The sequence below is a fragment of the Akebia trifoliata genome, chromosome 11 (genome assembly GCF_017979445.1).
Source record: "Akebia trifoliata isolate Shusen 1 chromosome 11, ASM1797944v1, whole genome shotgun sequence".
Taxonomy (NCBI): domain Eukaryota; kingdom Viridiplantae; phylum Streptophyta; class Magnoliopsida; order Ranunculales; family Lardizabalaceae; genus Akebia; species Akebia trifoliata.
Genome location: NC_141385.1, coordinates 47,800,536 through 47,818,011, shown reverse-complemented (window position 1 = coordinate 47,818,011; position 17,476 = coordinate 47,800,536). Strand labels below are relative to the sequence as shown.

General features: G+C 36.4%; 2 protein-coding genes across 2 annotated transcripts; one reads left to right on the top strand and one right to left on the bottom strand.

Moving 5' to 3' along the window:
* Positions 1-2,236: 2,236 nt before the first annotated feature.
* Positions 2,237-12,872, top strand: LOC147392243 (uncharacterized). The gene is made up of 7 exons (XM_086457756.1): positions 2,237-4,091; positions 8,944-9,034; positions 9,200-9,357; positions 9,459-9,510; positions 9,919-10,001; positions 10,178-10,271; positions 11,632-12,872. Exons 1-7 carry the CDS (start codon positions 2,577-2,579, stop codon positions 12,204-12,206), a joined length of 2,568 nt encoding a protein of 855 aa, XP_086313882.1. The 5' UTR covers positions 2,237-2,576; the 3' UTR covers positions 12,207-12,872.
* Positions 12,873-15,382: 2,510 nt separating this feature from the next.
* On the bottom strand, positions 15,383-16,670 carry LOC147392242 (uncharacterized). Its single transcript, XM_086457757.1, has one exon. The coding sequence runs from the start codon at positions 16,303-16,305 to the stop codon at positions 15,409-15,411; it is 897 nt and encodes a 298-aa protein (XP_086313883.1). The 5' UTR covers positions 16,306-16,670; the 3' UTR covers positions 15,383-15,408.
* Positions 16,671-17,476: the final 806 nt, after the last annotated feature.

Genomic DNA, 17,476 nt, shown 5'->3' with positions numbered 1-17,476 from the left:
GTCCCAATAATTATAACCATTTTCATAATGAATAATTATAAAAATGAGTTATATTTAATAATTTTTTTAAATATTGAAAAAAATAATAGCTGATTGAGTAATGTTAGCAAGAGAGCACTCTTAATACAAGAGTACAAACCATTGTATCCCCAATGTATGAATAATAGAGGTATTGTACTTAAGAGAAGACTCATGTCAGGTCCAGTCCTCCCTCCTCCCTTCCATAACTGACACACTAGAGAGCCTTAGCTCTGTCAGACGTAGCCAACCCTAAATGAAATCTCTCACTCCAATATATTTATGATCATGTCACCCTAACCGTCCGATCTAAAGACCTCTTCTTTTTCTTTTGGTAGTAAGCCTAAAACCAGTACAACTGAGTTGGTACAGACCTCACATGGGTTGTGATGTACAATTCTACTGTCCTAAGATGATACATTTAGATGATTAGAATCAATATTTTTTTGTCCCATTTGATATAAATTATGATCCAATAGAGCCATCGTATGATAGACTTGATTAATTTTCTGACACGTGTATACTATAATAAAAGTATGGTTGTAGGTCACCTTCTACCGTACTCCCTGTCTTGTTGGAGAGTTTTTTTTTTTCTCTCTCTTATTTTTTCGTTTGGTGGGGTTAGGTGGGGCCAAGATTAGATTTAAGAGTTTAGACTAGTCTCATTCATAACTATGCATCAACAAGCTTAATTACATCCCCTCAATTTTAAAAAATAAAAATAAAATATGCATACCTCCCTTGACCATTGTTGTGTAAATGTCATATATTCTACTACGCGTCATTGCAGGGGTGCAAGGGGCAATGCTCCTATCGAGGTTTGAAAAGGTCAATTATGTAATATTTTTTTAAAGAATTTTCTATTTTGAGAATTTTACATGTTTTTAATAATTCTTGATTATATAAATAGAGATATAAAACTTATGAGAAAATAGTGATTGTTCTTATTCTATTCCACAGACATAAGTACACTGTCGAATCATGTAAATTCTTATGTTTTGTGCAATTGTGTTATCTTTATTATTTTTTTATATATATATATTTTTTTTACATCCAATCTATTTTTAAGCTGATAATATTGGAATTTAGATCGATGACTTGGATTCTAATAAGCATCTTATCTAAAAATGATTTTAATTGATAATCTATCAAAGGAATGTCACATGCATTAGGCATCCTAAAACAATTATTACGAACTTCATCCAAGTTGGACGAAAAGTAGTTTACACCTAGTTTTGGTGTAGCATAGGGCTAGCAATGGATCAATTTGGTTCCTGATCAGTATCAGATAGATATCAACCCATAACTTTTGCTTATAATCCACATCCGATCTGATCAGATCAATGAGTCTTTAAATCGAATTTGGTTCGATTAAGGTTTCATTCAGTCCAAAATCGAATTGATCCATTACCATAAATTTTTCTTTGAAAAGGAAAAGAGGGATTGTGGGTTTCTAAAATAAAAAGAAAAATAATAAAAAAGGGTTGTTGTTCATATGATTTAAAGAGATCTCAAAGAAAAAAAAAATTCAAAGGGTTGGAGCCTAAGGTTGTATAGTTGAAAATGCCAAGAAAGAAGAGAGAAGAAAAAAAAAAAGATGAGAGAGAGAGAGAGGGAGGGAGGGCGTGATATTATTTGATAAGTTTAGATAATATCATATTCATGAATAGAATTAGTTGATTCAATCCCACTAATTTGAGCAAAGCGAAGCAAGTCATTTATCCCTCCCACTCCATATGTGCACCAACGGGTTCAAAGAGTTGATGATGAGGTTTTCGAATGACTTTGGTCTAATGTGAGAGACTAACAAAAATGATTATAAAAAAAAACACCACCGTTACCAAAAACCATTAGTTTGTTCCCTTCATATTCACCATATGACTCCAATATATTTTGTGTGCTTAAGTTTAAACAGTATTTAGGACATGTTAAATGAATTAATAATTCCTCATGACTTCAACAAATAAAGAAGGATTTGGTAAGATATTACATATGAGGGTAATTTGGTCATTATGAAACCACAGTCAAGGGGGTATGTCAGTGAATTTGAAAACTCATGGGGTGTATACAAATTACCCTTATTGTCTTCCAAATTGAAGGAGTCTTCTTGCAATAAGCCTAATTAAGAGAGACGTTTTTCAAAAAAAAAAGAAAAAAAAAAAAGCATAAATACCAAAAATGGCGGGTTTGTTCTTTAATTTTGTTTAACTGGCATTTGGGAACGCAGTTAGTGTAACAGAAGGAAATAAAGATTAAAGAAGCCGACCCACCAACTAACCAACTCTACCTCCATTACCCACTACACCACCACCAACACCTTTCCCACGAACACTCCACACGGCTTCGTCTCTCTCTCTCTCTCTCTCTCTCTTCATCTCTTTCTTTCTCTCTCTAACTCTGTATCTCTTCATCTCCAATTCCAACGACATTGGATCTTGAGTCCTAATTTGATTATCGGGTCTTCAACCATTTCAATCTTGTTGGAGGCTTGGATCTCTCTCTCTCTCCAATCGAGATAGCTTGAGAGAGAGAGAGAGAGTGATGGAAATGCTCGAACTATGAGCCAATCTTGGGAGGAGGAAGAAGATTCAGAGTTATTCTACGAATCCCTCGATCGGATTCTCTCCACTCCTTCCATTCCTTCTTCAGATGAAGAAAACGACTTAAATTCCCCAAATTATGCATCCGAAGATACCCTCATTCCTAAATTCCCAATGTCCATCTCCACCTACGACATCTGGATTTCTGAACCTTCCTCAATCGAAGAGCGCCGTAAACGTCTTCTCCACGAAATGGGTCTCATCACCCAATATCCAAAATCCAATCTTTCTGCTGATTCTGCCAAAGAAAGTTGCAGCGATCGAGACCCAGAGTTTGGGAGATCTGATGATTCTTCAACAATTGATCGATTCAACTCGTTCTCCTCTCGTCACTGTAATTTCTCCGTCTCTTCTCCTACAATTAATTCGATTCAGTTGGTTTCGGCCGAGATTGAGACCCACCCACTTTTAAATAACCTCAATGTTGCTTCTTCTCTCAATAAGCCTCCCTCTGGAAGGTGTGATCGATCCACAAATATGAATATGAATATGAACACTAACCCTAATTCGAATTCCTCGCTTGTTATGGTTAATCCCATTGGTGGGGAATTTGATGAGGATTTGAATTGTAATGGGGTTGTTTCGTTGGACCCTGATCGATTCTGCACAATTAAGAATTTGGATAATGGTAAGGAGTTTGTGGTTAATGAGTTTGGAGAAGACGGTATGTGGAACAAACTTAGGGAAGTCGGGACTGATCGGCAACTTACAATGGAGGAATTTGAAATGTGTGTTGGACGATCACCCATAGTTCATGAACTAATGAGGAGGCAGAATGTAGCAGAACAATTGAATTTTAAGAAAGACGAAATGGGTTCCAATGGGAGTGGAAGTAATGGGGTTGGAATGAAGTCGAAGAAGGGAAGTTGGTTTAAGAACATAAAGAACGTTGCCAACACGGTGACAGGTTATCGGGATAGACGTAGTAGTGACGAGAGGGATACTTCGTCAGAGAAGGGTGGGAGGAGGTCAAGCTCTGCCACCGATGATAGCCACGATGTTTCGTTTAATGGGCATGAGAGAGTGAGGGTTCGGCAGTATAGGAAGTCTTGCAAGGAACTCACTGCACTCTATAAGAGTCAGGAAATACAAGCCCACAATGGACCTATTTGGAGCATTAAGTTTAGCTTGGATGGTCGGTATCTTGCAAGTGCGGGTGAAGACCGTGTGATTCATATTTGGCAGGTTGTGGAATCAGAAAGAAAAGGAGACTTGTTGATGGAGAAACAGGAAGATGGGAATTCAAATCTATACTTTGCAGCGAATGAGTCACCCGAATTAATGATGTTTTCGCCCAATGTTGTCAAACTTAAGGAGAAGAAGAGAAGGGGAAGGGCATCTATTGGCCATAAATCCATCAGCTTGGACCATATCATGGTGCCCGAGAGTGTTTTTGCACTTTCAGAGAAGCCCTTTTGCTCTTTCCGAGGACATCTCCATGATGTACTTGACCTCTCGTGGTCCAAATCTCAGGTTAGTTCTGTATATGCAATACCGTTATATTATTTCTTTTTTTATTTTCTTTCCTTCCTAGTGTTGAGCATTGCAAGTTATGTTATTACCTCTTAATGCATTGAGATCTAAGGACTCAGTTTTTTTTTTTTTTTTTTCTAGTTTGTATCTGTGTAATTAGAATCATTTGTTGGACATGAGCTTTTCGTTTCCAATCAGATACAGAATTCATTGCATAAGTTAAGGAAGTGGCCCAAAAGATGGATATGTCTTAGTGAGGTGGTTTATTTGAGTGAATGAAGGAGATAAGTTGATATTTTCAAAGATTGTAATAGATATGCCTAGAATCATGAACCTAAGCAGCTTGTTGTCTTGGTTAATAGAAAATGCATCATGGTGGTCACTCTATGATTTTTTAATACAAACACTCCATTTTCCAAGCATTTTCCATGTTGGACGCTATGTCATACTCAAGTTTTGGACACATGCTGACACACCTTTTCAATTATAATTTAGTTAAATATTTTGTTTTCACCTCCTATATATTTGGTCCCATACCCGTCAACACCTGCAAGCCTATAAAAAACAACTATCCATAAATTGTGTATATGATTTTAATGAATATTAGCTTCTTTAAATACTTTCTTTTTGTATTACATTCATGTTTTAGATTGGTTCTATATTGCATACTTAACATGAACTATTTTGAATGTGCCAGATTGCTAACTTGATAAGGTTTGATACCACAATCTGGGTTCAAAACCTGCATTCACCCACTAATTACTGACCACTAACCGCCCCCCCACCCCCCAAAAAAATAAAAATAAATAAATAAACACACACACACACACACACATACACAAATGTGAACTATTTTATAAACGTGGTAGTTGACATATGAAATTAATTGTTGAAGGCTTCGATGAATCAGATTTTGTGGGGTTTAGTGTGGCTGACACTTGATACCATTTTGGACATTGACATAGTGTCAATGTGTTTGTTAAATAGCTTTATGGTTATTGTTAGTTAAATGCATCATAGTCGCCCATAGCTTTTCGCTTAACGTAGGTCTTGAGCTACCAATACCTACATCAAGAGGACCAGCATTGTCCTCTGTACATTGCACAAAGACCATAGGATCATTTTGTGTTGGAAGTTGCAACAATGACTGGCTTTTTTGGAAAACTAGCACACATAAACATCTTTGTATTCCTAATAGAGTTTTTTCAAATAGGAATAGAGTAACGAGTTCTATAAAATAAGTTGTTTCATCTTGAAGGATACTGAAAATCAAAAACCTATTCTGGCTATTTTTCCCTATGTAAGAAATTCTATCCATTTTCTGAGAATATGTCCTGTTAGATACATTGTAGAACCTACCTTGCAAATTTATGCCAACATACTTTACCAAATCAACTTTTAATTTATTTGAGGATTCATTTTCAGCTATATATATTTTTATATTAGTCCACACATCATCGGCATCATCATTGAAGCCTTACCCCAAAGATTTTGGGTCAGCTTAATGGGTAATTTCTTTTAATATCTCAATTCACACTTTTTTGGGTCTTCCTCTCACTTTTTTTGTTTGTAGGACCTTCAACTTACATATTCCTTCTAATTGAGGCAATAATAGTCCTTCATTGAACGTTCCCAGACCATCTTAATCAACTACTTCTTAGTTTATCGCCTATTGGAGCTACATTTTCTCGGATATGTTCACTTCTAATTTATCTTTGTTAAAGAAGTTTTTCGCCTCAATTGAATTGGAAAAGTCTAAAAGTAATTTAGGAAAATTGGTTTACTAGAGTTAAACTTGGTGATGCGGGAACATCTCCACATTAGACAAGGTGGCCAAATATCCACAAGGTGGGACCCTATGATGGGGCTGGCCCATGAGGTGGGACTATGTGATAGGGGTTATCCATGAGATGGGGCTCACTAAGGGAGAAGATTTGACCGAGTATTATGGGTTGTGAGATAAAGGAATTCTTTTCACGCTTCTCATTAGTCTCAACTTTTGTGGTGTATTAGTTAATGTCCTATCTTCCTATGTCAAATTGGTATCAAAGCAAATGTTGTGTTTGAGTCTCCTCCTCAGCGTGGGTGGATGATGCAAAAGCATCTCCATGTTGGCAAGGTTACCCACATGGTGAGTCCCTGTGATTGGGGTCAATTTAAATATTGGGGCAAAGGGCATTCATTGGGGGGAGACATATATTAGATGGTGTATTGATAGAAAATGAGTGTTTAGATTCGAGGATCAAAGAGAAGAAAAAGGGTTTGGTGTAGAAAATAGACTTGCAAAAGGCTTATGATCATATGAGTTGGGACTTCTTGGAATGTACGATAGGGAGGATGGGTTTTGGAGCAAAATGGTTATGATGGATCATGAATTGCATTACAATGGTGTCCTTCTCAATTTTAGTCAATGGTAGTCTGATGCATTTTTTTAGGGCTTTAAGACAAGGCGATCATTTATCTCTGTTCTTATTTCTTATAGTAGCAGAGGCTTTGGGTAGACTTTTCAAAAGAGCGGTGGATATTAGGAAGTTATCGGGGTTTAGAGTGAACAATGAGTGACCTTTGATTCAATGTTGTTAAATAGCATATGTGACCATGTGTGACCAGCGCATGCTGTTTGCATATGCGATTTCGCACATCGCATGTGCGGTGGTGACATATGCTGAAGAAAAAAAATTGAAAAGAAAATTGCAAAAAAATATGTCATCGCACAAAAAATATATGCCATCGCATATTGGCAAATGACATAATTTGAGGTATGCGACTGTAACATATGCGATCACATTTGACAACACTGCTTTGATTTCCCATCTACAATTTGTGGACGATACTTTGGTGTTTTTGGATTACTCAAGAGATTAAGTGAGAGTGCTACAAGTGTTATTATGTTGTTTTGAGGCAGTTTCAGGGTTGCACTTAAACTTGTAGAAAAGCAAACTTTATGGGGTAGGAAATGGGATTGATCTTCCGATGTTGGCTGCAACTTTGGGTTGTTGTTGTGACTCGTCTTCGTCTTATTTGGGTCTACCCTTGGGAGCACCTTATAGTAGTAATTGAATATGGAAGGAGTTATCATGATATTGGAAAAATGATTGAGCACCTAGAAGGCCAGATACCTTTCCAAAGGAAGGGAAGGTAACTCTGATCAAAAGTACTTTGACGAGTATTCTGATCTACTTTCTCTCTCTATTTTCACCACCAAAACCTATGGAAGTTAGAATGAAAAGATTCATGAATTTTTTGATGCTGAATGATAAGAATGGAGGGAGGAAGTACCATTTGGTAAAGTGGAAGTTGATTTGTACACCAAAGATAAATGGAGGTTTGGGGATTAGAGGTTTAAGATTGACAAATAGAGCTCTTTTGGACAAGTGGTTCTGGTAGTTTGGGGAGGAAAGGGGTAGTTTGTGGAAGATGGTGATTCGGGGTGAAGAGGTTTGGTTGGTATAGTGGTGAGAAAAAAAACACGTATGCGTACAATATGTGAAAGGGGATCCTTAAGGTGGGAGAGCAGTTTGATAGAGAGATTAGATTCAAAGTTGGTTTAGGTGATAGAATTAGGTTTTGGAAAGATAGATGGTGCGGCAATTCAGCTCTGTCAACACAATACCCATCCTTGTGCGTTTGTTCACTGAAAAAGAACTGCTCAATACAACATTGTTTGATTCGCAACGGAATCACTACTTCTTGGGAGCTGGGGTTCATGAAGAATTTTAATGATTAGGAGCTAACTGAGGTAATATCTTTCCTTGATCTCTTGAATTCTTTCCAATTCAGGAGAATGAACAGGATAGGAGGGAATGCATCAAGATTAAGGATAAGAGATTCTTTACCCATTCTACCACTACTTGAACGATTCTTCTCTGAGTCAATCATTTGGTCCGCTTTGGTTCCATCAAAGGTATCCTTTTTTGTGTGGTTGGCTTCTTTAGGAAGGATTCTAAATTGTGGACAACTTGATTGCCCGTGGTTGGATTACCCCAAATTTCTGCCCCCTATGCATGAGTGATGGGGAATCTATTGATCACACCTTAATTCATTGTTCTTTTTCCTGAGGTATTTGGTCATTCTTTCTTTCTCAATTTCATATTAATTGGGTCTTACCTCAAAATTTCTTCTCGTTTTTGGAAGGGTGGACTTATAATATATTTTCCTTTAGAAAAAGGCTACTATGGGCTATTCTTCCCTCAGCTATTGCTTGGGGGCTTTGGAAAGAGAGAAATAATAGGGTGTACTAGGGTAAGGAAAGGAGTTCTCATGGCAGTATATATGGAGATAATGGGCCTGATGTACCTTTGGTCAAAATTGAGCAAGGATTTTGTGGGGGGTTTCTTTTGACGATTTTTTGTTTAGTTAGGATTCTATTTGTACGTAGAGCTGTTGCTTTTTTTTTTTTTTCCTTTTGGTTCTTTGTTGTCATCTTCCTTTGTTTGGTTGGGGGCTACCTAGGCCCCTCCTTTTGTAATTTTCTTTTGTACTTTCCTTTCTTTAATAAAATTTTACACTTTTCAAAAAAAAATGATGATATTACCCATGTTTTGTTTATTTTATGGTGTTTGTTTCTGACATTTACCATAGCATTTAGGATTAGGTGTAGATAATGATGATGTTTACCACTGTTTCTTTTGTGGTGTCTGTTTCTGATGTTCACTATTTTCTCTGTATGCTTATTCTTTGGTTGTTATATTTGCACAATGAACATATTTTAATATCAATATTTACGGATATTGCATACAAAAGTGGAATATGTATTGAAATAATATTTTGAGCCTTTCCTGCAATAATGCTATAAAGTTTCTGCCCATTGCAATGCTTCATTAAGGTTGTCTGAACTCACATTCATTTTCAGTATTTGCTCTCATCTTCAATGGACAAAACAGTTCGGATGTGGCATATGGGTAGCAATTCTTGCTTGAAAATTTTCTCACACAGTGATTATGGTGAGTGTAATGTGTTCTCATAATGGAATTCTTTATGTTACTAATCCTTCATGTTCTAACTTTGGTCCTTGGTCTTGAAGCTTTCTATCTCTTCGAATTGTAATATCTGGCGTGCTATATTATTGCAAATTTACATTGCTATTTTCTGGATTTTCCTTGACACAGTAACTTGCATCCAATTCAATCCTGTTGATGATAGATACTTCATCAGTGGGTCCTTAGATGCTAAGGTCCGCATATGGAGTATTCCAGACCGTCAAGTTGTTGATTGGAATGATCTACATGAGATGGTGACTGCTGCTTGCTATACACCCGATGGCCAGGTTTAGTCATGTTTGATGACTTGTATTCACTTATGGTCATTCTAGAAACTTTTTTAATGGTCTTCGGTGGCTCAAGGATTTCTATTTGTTGACTTGTGAAGGGTGCATTAGTTGGCTCATACAAGGGGAATTGCTGTCTATACGACACATCTGGTATGATCCAATGGTTCTCCACTTTTATTTATGAGTCGTACTGGAGTAACATTTAAATTGACATTGTTTCAGACATTGGTGCGCACAGAACCATAGATGCTTCTCATTCGTATCTTGATGAAAAGCATCTATTGTTCTGTAGACACATCCACGTCAGCAATGTCTGAAACGATGTCAATTTCAATGTAACTTCAGCATTTTCCTTTATTTATTCCATGTTGGTTACTGGTTATCTTATTTGATTGATCTTCTTGGTCGCTCTGCCAATATCATTCTGTAATAGTTTCTTAAAGATTTCACAAATATTAAAAGATAAATTTTTTTTAGATTGATTTTGGCTCTACCATTGTAACCTCTTGATGTGGTGAATATAAACTCATTACCCATACTCTTTTTTTTTCTCTTCAGAAAATAAGCTGCACGAGAAAATTCAAATCAATCTACAAAATAAGAAAAAGAAATCACATCTCAAGAAAATCACTGGCTTCCAGGTGATGAGAAAAAAAACTATTCCACTAAATACTCTTATAGTGTCTTATGATTTCTGAAATTTGGCTACATTTTAATGACTTCTCATCTTTCTTTGGAGGTATACATTTAAAAAAAAATTATTTAAGTTTCAAGTTTCTTGGACTTGACGCTCTAGCTGACTAATTCTATTGAACAGTTTGCCCCGGGGAATTCCTCAGAAGTGCTCATTACATCTGCGGATTCACGAATCCGGGTAATTGATGGTGTTGATCTAGTTCACAAGTTCAAAGGTATCAGTTGAAGTCAACTTCCCTTAATTTTTTCACTTTTTATAGCATGTTGTACATTTCATGACACTAAACTTTTCAAGTCCACCAACCTCGATTGAGTTTACTGGGTATGTTTTTCATTCAATTCGATATGAAGTCTGGTCCTTACTGAAACTGAAATCTCAATCTTTTTGTGCCTAAAGGACTCCTTTTTGAAATAAGTCTTGTCATAGGATCGATTTGATTTTTTGTTAAGCTCGAGAATTCCTTCCATCAGGTTTCCAATGACTTTAAAAGATCTTAGGGCACTTGCAAAAGTGCTGAAGTAGATTTGATAATTTTATTAAGTGTAGCTTATCAACAAAACAAAACAACAAAAAAAATCTAAATTTCAATATCTAAAACTTGTAATAAGTCTTGATCGATCTTCATGTTGACTCATCCCACTCTTTCTTTACTAGTCTGTTGTAAAACTTGATTATAGAAAACTAGAAAACTTTCTTCTTTTCTCTTTCTTCCTAAATGTCAGATTTATTAACTGTGGTTCACTTAGAGAGAAGCTGCTATATTTGGACCATTCTTATTAGACAGAAACAATGCTTATGTATGTCATGTGTGCCGCATTCACTGATATTCTGCTTGTCTAGCATGGGTAGATATTGATATTATTATGCCCAGCCTTCCTCTTGGAATGTGGTTGACATCTTTTAGAATAGGAAACATCTAGTGAATGGAATCACTTGGAGATCCAAATGGTTTCGCTATATAGTACTATTAAAAGGAGGAATTTAAACAATTTAGACTCAAACTGATTTACTAGGCAGATCTCAAGCCTCACACAGGATAGTTCTATTACTTAGTTCCTTGCAGGGAACACAGAATTGAGAGCCAACATATGAATGTTGCCTCTATTTCAAGATTCTTTTTTTCCCGGAAGTAAACTGAAAATCATCTGAAGAAATCTTGTGGCAATTATAATTATTATTGTGCAAAGCATGGTACCTAACCTCATTTTAATAATATATCCATATAATTCGATGATCAAACTGATTAATGTATATTCGTATAACTTGACCTTTTCCAATTTAAATAATTGCAAGTTTTAGTGCGATTAGACTTTTACTGCATGTCAGAGCGACTTTCAACTGATATATGGGCGCATCATCATCTTCGTCAAATCCTTGTCACTGGGGGGACCAGTAATGTATTCTAAAATAAATTGTCTGGATGACCACTCTGAACAATTACCAAAATAAATCACTATCAAAATTAGACCACTCTATGAACCTAAATTTCATTATTATATCGATAGAACCCATATTTGCATTTTCATCAAGTGTGATCACGTAGCTTATTCATGTCGATGTGATTTATGTGTCAGGGTTTCGCAACACAAGCAGTCAAATTTCAGCCTCCTTGACTGCAAATGGGAAGCATGTGGTATGTGCCAGCGGTGACTCGTATGTGTATGTGTGGAACCATGAACGTGATTCCCGGCCAAACAGAAGCAGAGGTATCACTGTAACGGGCTCTTATGAGTATTTTCACTGTCGAGATGTATCAGTGGCCATTCCTTGGCCTGGCACAGGTGGGACCGACGGGATACAGGATATTTACAGCAAGGAACGAACTGGACTTGGTAACATTCAGGACGAGGTCTCTGCAGTCAACAATTCACCTTCGCTGGCTGAGTCTAGTGGGTACGGGTGCACCACTAGCCCACTTTATGGTACACTTTCCAGCGTGAATAGCAGTTATTTCTTTGATAGGATGTCAGCAACATGGCCCGAGGAAAAGTTGCTTTTGGCCACCAAGAACCAAAGCCCACATGGGAGTGTGGACTTCTCTAGTGGGGTGAAGCAAGGTAAGTCAGCTTGGGGTATGGTAATTGTGACTGCAGGGTTCAGAGGTGAAATCAAAATATTCCAAAATTTTGGGTTGCCGGTTCGGATTTAATGGGCCTCAAAACATGGAAAGTAGTTTTTAATCGTTCAACCGACTTCCTTTAGTGGAGTAGTCGGATAAAATGGTAGTTCTGTGTATAATTTGCGAATCTGTTTCTTCTGCATGCTTGCACTTGTCGGATGGGGGAGACAGCAAGTGATTGAGTATATCCGACTGGGTCAGTAAAACTGGATGGATTCATTAAAACCATGTTGGATTTATAATTCCCCAGATGTTTGATCAGTAATTGTAGAGTGGACAGCATGTCAGAAGATTGGATTTCAGCGCATTTTTGTACCATTTGAAAGTTGCATCGTCGATGAATCCATGAACAGAAGCAAGGGGCAGTCTTCTTATTATTCGATTCTCTCCATTGAGCATTTTCGAGTCCATTGTTCTTACAGATCAAGAACTTCTTGAAAGCCAAAGAGACGTTGGCTTTCAATTTCATGCATATTTGCGTCGTCAAGGGCGCGACGATGATCACCTTGACATCTGTTAGCTACTATACCCAAATATATATGGCATTGGAAGGTCACATTCCTTTGTGCATAGAATATGTCATGTAAAAGTATTCTCTAGGTATGGGCTTTTACTAAAATTCCATTTCCTCAGATTTTTCCTCTAGCAGTTTTTTACACGACAATTCGAAGGAAAAAAAAAAAAGTTCTATTCGAAGCTGTCGATTTTGGATACCATTATCACTAGAAAAATAATGAACCAACCTAAAATGCTTCCCCCCTCCACCTCTCCCTTTTTTGTTTTTGTTTGTTAGTTTATCATTTTTTTTTTTTAATGTAAATATCCTAATCTATATTTTGAGTTTAATTCATGAAATTGCTGATAATTATATATATATTATAAGGTAATATAATTTGAAAGCTGGGTTTTGATCCAGGTCTCCCTGGTCCACCCCTCGGCCAATGGATACCAAGTTGACTTGTTTGAGTTGGATGAATCAAATCGTTTAAAGTGATTTAGTAAATATTGAGTCACAAAATCTTATTTTTATATAGATGACTAGTATTTAAATTATTAAAAAATCATTATTTTATATAATAATTAAAATATATAAAAAAACACAAAACCTGATTGACTTGACCTAATTTTCATAATCTTGGTCTATATTTTCAATATCTGAGATGAATCCAGTTGGTGATCTGGATTGATGACAGCAAACTGTTCGGACACAAAAATATGCTATCACTCACAAGATTAGGTATTTGAGTTAGTTTGTGAGCAATAAATGTGAAGACTTTGCACATTTGATATGATGACTTGTACATTGTCTCTTTTGAGGGGGCAAGCAAAACCTTTTAATGGAATTCTAACAAAACAATTTAAAAAAAAAAAATTATTTCCATTACCTGAATCCTAAAAACCCTTATTATTGATGATCTTGTTCCCAAAGGTAAAATTGGAAAAAAGAAGTTAAATATTCAGGAATCCTAATCTCATGAGGTTGAGAGGGCAATTAAATATTTTAATCTAGAACCTAAATACTAAATTGGATTGAAATATTACACAAACATTGTCCTCAAAATTAAAATTTTGAAGATTTAAGATAGATTTTCAAATTTTCTTTGATTCCAAGCATGTGTGTTTTTTTCCAAAGTCTTTGTGATCTTTGATGCACCATTGAAGCAAAATGTCAACGTCGAACCATCACATACAAAATGTCTGACAATTATTTCAAAGTGCTTATTCTTTCAACCTTTTGGCTTTCGACAAATTCTTATGCTGATAATTGATTTTGTAACGGAATTGTCTATAAAATGCTCTCGTACAATTTTCCACAAATTCATGAACTACAGAATTAAGATTATTCATCAAAGAATAAATTCTCCGAGACCTTTAATCGATAGGAAAGTCAAGGACATCTAAATCAATTCAAATCACCAAGGATTCTAATTCAATATAATACAATTATGTCTTATTGCATCATCCTTTCTAGTACAATTTGTTGAATATTAGTTATAATACACTGTAATAAGGTGTGATTAAATGGACCAATATAATACAATTATTTTAGTATGTTTCAATGAGAATTTGTTTATTAATTCTTTCAGGTTTCTTGTATTTCAATCAAGAGAATCAATAGATTCATGTTCTACAAAATAAGATATATATACATAAGTTTGTAACATGGAAATTAAGGTGTCCTTCCCAATATATATAGTTTTAGAACTCGTAGAGTCAACTTGAAAAAAAATTACATATCGAGTAGACTTGACCGACTAACATGATTAGCAGCTACTCGGTAACAAGTATTAAAACATTGATGCCTAGGTGAGCAATTGGTAGCAAATGGACCCCGTCATATACTTAGCAGTCAAAGAGCGAAGACGACCATGACACCATCCCAGGGAAGACACTAATTAATCTTGTTGAAGTCTTAAATCAAAACTTCCATTTTATGAACATAGATATAAGTCAACAATGGAGATCTAAAAAACCTTTCCATTTACCTAAAAAGAGCATATATAGACCTTTTGTGATTATTTAAATTTAAAAAAAACCCATTGGAGATTAATGAAAACTTTACCAAAATTGAAACTTTCCATGTTTGGCAAATCACCACAAAATTAGCTAAATTTTCTTTATCCTTGACACTAATAGGATTCACAGACCATTTTAGCATCAAGAGCCTTCACAAGAAATACAAAGAAAGAAACAAACAACAACAACTGAGTGATCAGAGATAAACAAGCAAAGACATGTTCACATATAGTTACAAATACTTGGAAATTAACACATACAATCACCCCAGATGTGGGACACCTTATCATGTATCCCTGTCTCAATCCCCAATCCTATCTACTTCTACACTGAAATCCCATCCTTCCCTGCCTTACATGTATTATATCTTTCATGAAAGCAAACAACGCACATACATACACACAGAGGAGAGAGTATGATTTGTAGTTTGTACAGCTAGTCAATCCCTGCAACAAAGATACCATTGCTCGAAGAAGCCGAAACGAAAAACGACAGTTTCAAACCCATGAACATCTCATTAAAATTTCAATACAAACCTAGAGAGAGAGAACTATAGATCATACCATTAAGAACACCAAATTAAGTAGTATAGGCATATAGGCTTATCAGATTGTAAAAAATATACAAGAAAACCTATATAAATATATAAAAAAAGGTAGTCAACTTCCACACACATACACAGAGAGAGAAACTTGGTAACAAACTGAATTTCTTATTATTTGTTTTGAGAATCATCACTTGGTTGTGAAAGATCGGTAGAGATAAGTGTGTTCAGATCCTCCCAATTCCAATAACTCGACGAATCCATTAAATTACTTGTCGCAGGTATCTGTATCTGCCATGGTGTTGGCATCGGACTGGTTGATGGGTCATCGGCAATTTCAGTTTCTCCAGTGTAATTAAACATATTGGATGACTGAAAGGGTCGACCGGTGAGAGATGACGAAGAAATGGAAGAAAGGTGATTGTCAAAAGAAGTTAAACTTGTAAAAGGAAACTTGGGGGGAGGAAGTAGAGAATTTAATGGCAGTGTGGAACCCAAGATATTGTTGTTGTTGTGGTTGTTGTTGTTAATAAAATCAGGTGGTGAAGGCATCTGTATCGACGTTGTCGGCTGGATGAAAGAATGGTATAGAATCTCAGACATGTTCTTTTGATCACCAAATGAGAAGGGTAGATGTTGTTGTGGCTGTTGTGGTTGAATTGCAACATTGGTGCCTCTTCTTTCATTGCTAAGGTGGTGGTGGTTGTTTTTGTTGGTGGTGGTGTTGGTCACCTTGTGTCGCTTGTTCTTACGCCCCCCACCGACGGGAACATTGCGAAGGGTACCTCCTTTAGTCCAATGCCTCCTACATGACTTACAAAAATGTCGAGGCTGTGATCTATTGTAATTGTTGTAGTAACAAAACTTAGTGTTAGTCGATTCACACCGTGGACACTTCAATGGTACCAACTGTTGTTGTTGTTGTTGTTGCTGCTGCTGCTGCTGCTGCTTTACTCGAGTATTCTTTGGAAGCTCTAATGCTTCTGTTGGCATCAAATTCTTCATCCAATCAAACCCGTCACCGGATACTTGTTTCGAGCTCAAACCCATATTTTTGTATACCAACATGAACAGAAGAACAACAAGCAAGACTGTTGAAACAATTAATGAATCAACCCTTTGAAGGAGGGAGAAGAATACAAATTAAACCCAAGAACAAAGGGAAGATCAAGTTCTTGAGCTTGAACAAGAAGGTGAGCTTTTTTGAAGAAATCAAAGAGTGGAGAGAATTTGATTGAGCAAAAGAGATGGGAAATTGATGACAAGTGAGCATGTCTAGAGATGAAACTGGTTATGTATCTAATCTACCTGTAAGAGAGAGAGAGAGAGATCAAATCAAATTGTTTGTTGGTTTGTATGGTAGGGAATACTATTGAATTATAGACCTTTGGTCACCATCTATGATATCCCCTCTCTTTCCTCACTACATGATTTTATAGAGGGAAGAAGAGTAACAAGGTAGGCTGTTACTTGGTCCTTAAGTTGAAAGATGGATAAAATAGGGAAACAGCACAAAAAAAGGTGAGACCTAGGTGGTCCCACACCTTCCCTAGTGCCTCAAGTGGTCCTATGAAGGAACATTTCTACAATTTCTTGTACTCCTGTGAGTTGTGCTGCAACACGGCTTCAGGCTACGCTTGCAGGCCAGTTTATACACCCTTCTTGGCGCCATCTCACCATTCTTAACTTGGAATCCACCTACGAGCCTTCCCATAAAATATGTGATTTTGGGGTGTCCAGCCTTTAAGCCCAACTAAAAGGGACCAGACAACTAGAAGTATATTTCACCCAAACCCCCCCTCCCCGGGTACATACAATATGCCATCGACCACACATACCAGGTAAGACGGGATAAATCTTTGTGAAAGGCCAATGGAGGGGGTGTGACCTCAATAATAATAAAATAAAATAAAAAAACACTTAAAAGTCAATTCTTAGACATAATCAATCAAGTTAATTGATTTTTGGTGTTTGTAGTTGTTTGGTGCAATTTATCTGGGAGTAGGTCTTAGTTTTTATCAATTAAAATCTTTTGGATCTCAAGATTTGTGTTGGTTGCTTCTAGATTCCCACACAAATCAGAATTGAAAGGCCAATTTTGGCTTCTATCTTTTGTGGAACCTAGATAAAAAAGATAATTATGAATTTTTTCAATAAATTCATGGTACAAATCGAAATCATCTAAGTTTCCTTGATTTTCTTTAGGTTTTACCCCTTTGATCCTAGCATGGTTCCACCT

Excerpts from the sequence above, each read along its gene's own strand:
- LOC147392243 (XM_086457756.1), top strand. The coding sequence starts at position 2,577 with ATGAGCCAATCTTGGGAGGAGGAAGAAGATTCAGAGTTATTCTACGAA. Across the intron at positions 9,035-9,199 it reads TTTCTCACACAGTGATTATG|TAACTTGCATCCAATTCAAT; the intron begins GTGAGTGTAATG and ends TCCTTGACACAG. Across the intron at positions 10,002-10,177 it reads AGAAAATCACTGGCTTCCAG|TTTGCCCCGGGGAATTCCTC; the intron begins GTGATGAGAAAA and ends TCTATTGAACAG.
- LOC147392242 (XM_086457757.1), bottom strand. The coding sequence starts at position 16,305 with ATGTTGGTATACAAAAATATGGGTTTGAGCTCGAAACAAGTATCCGGT.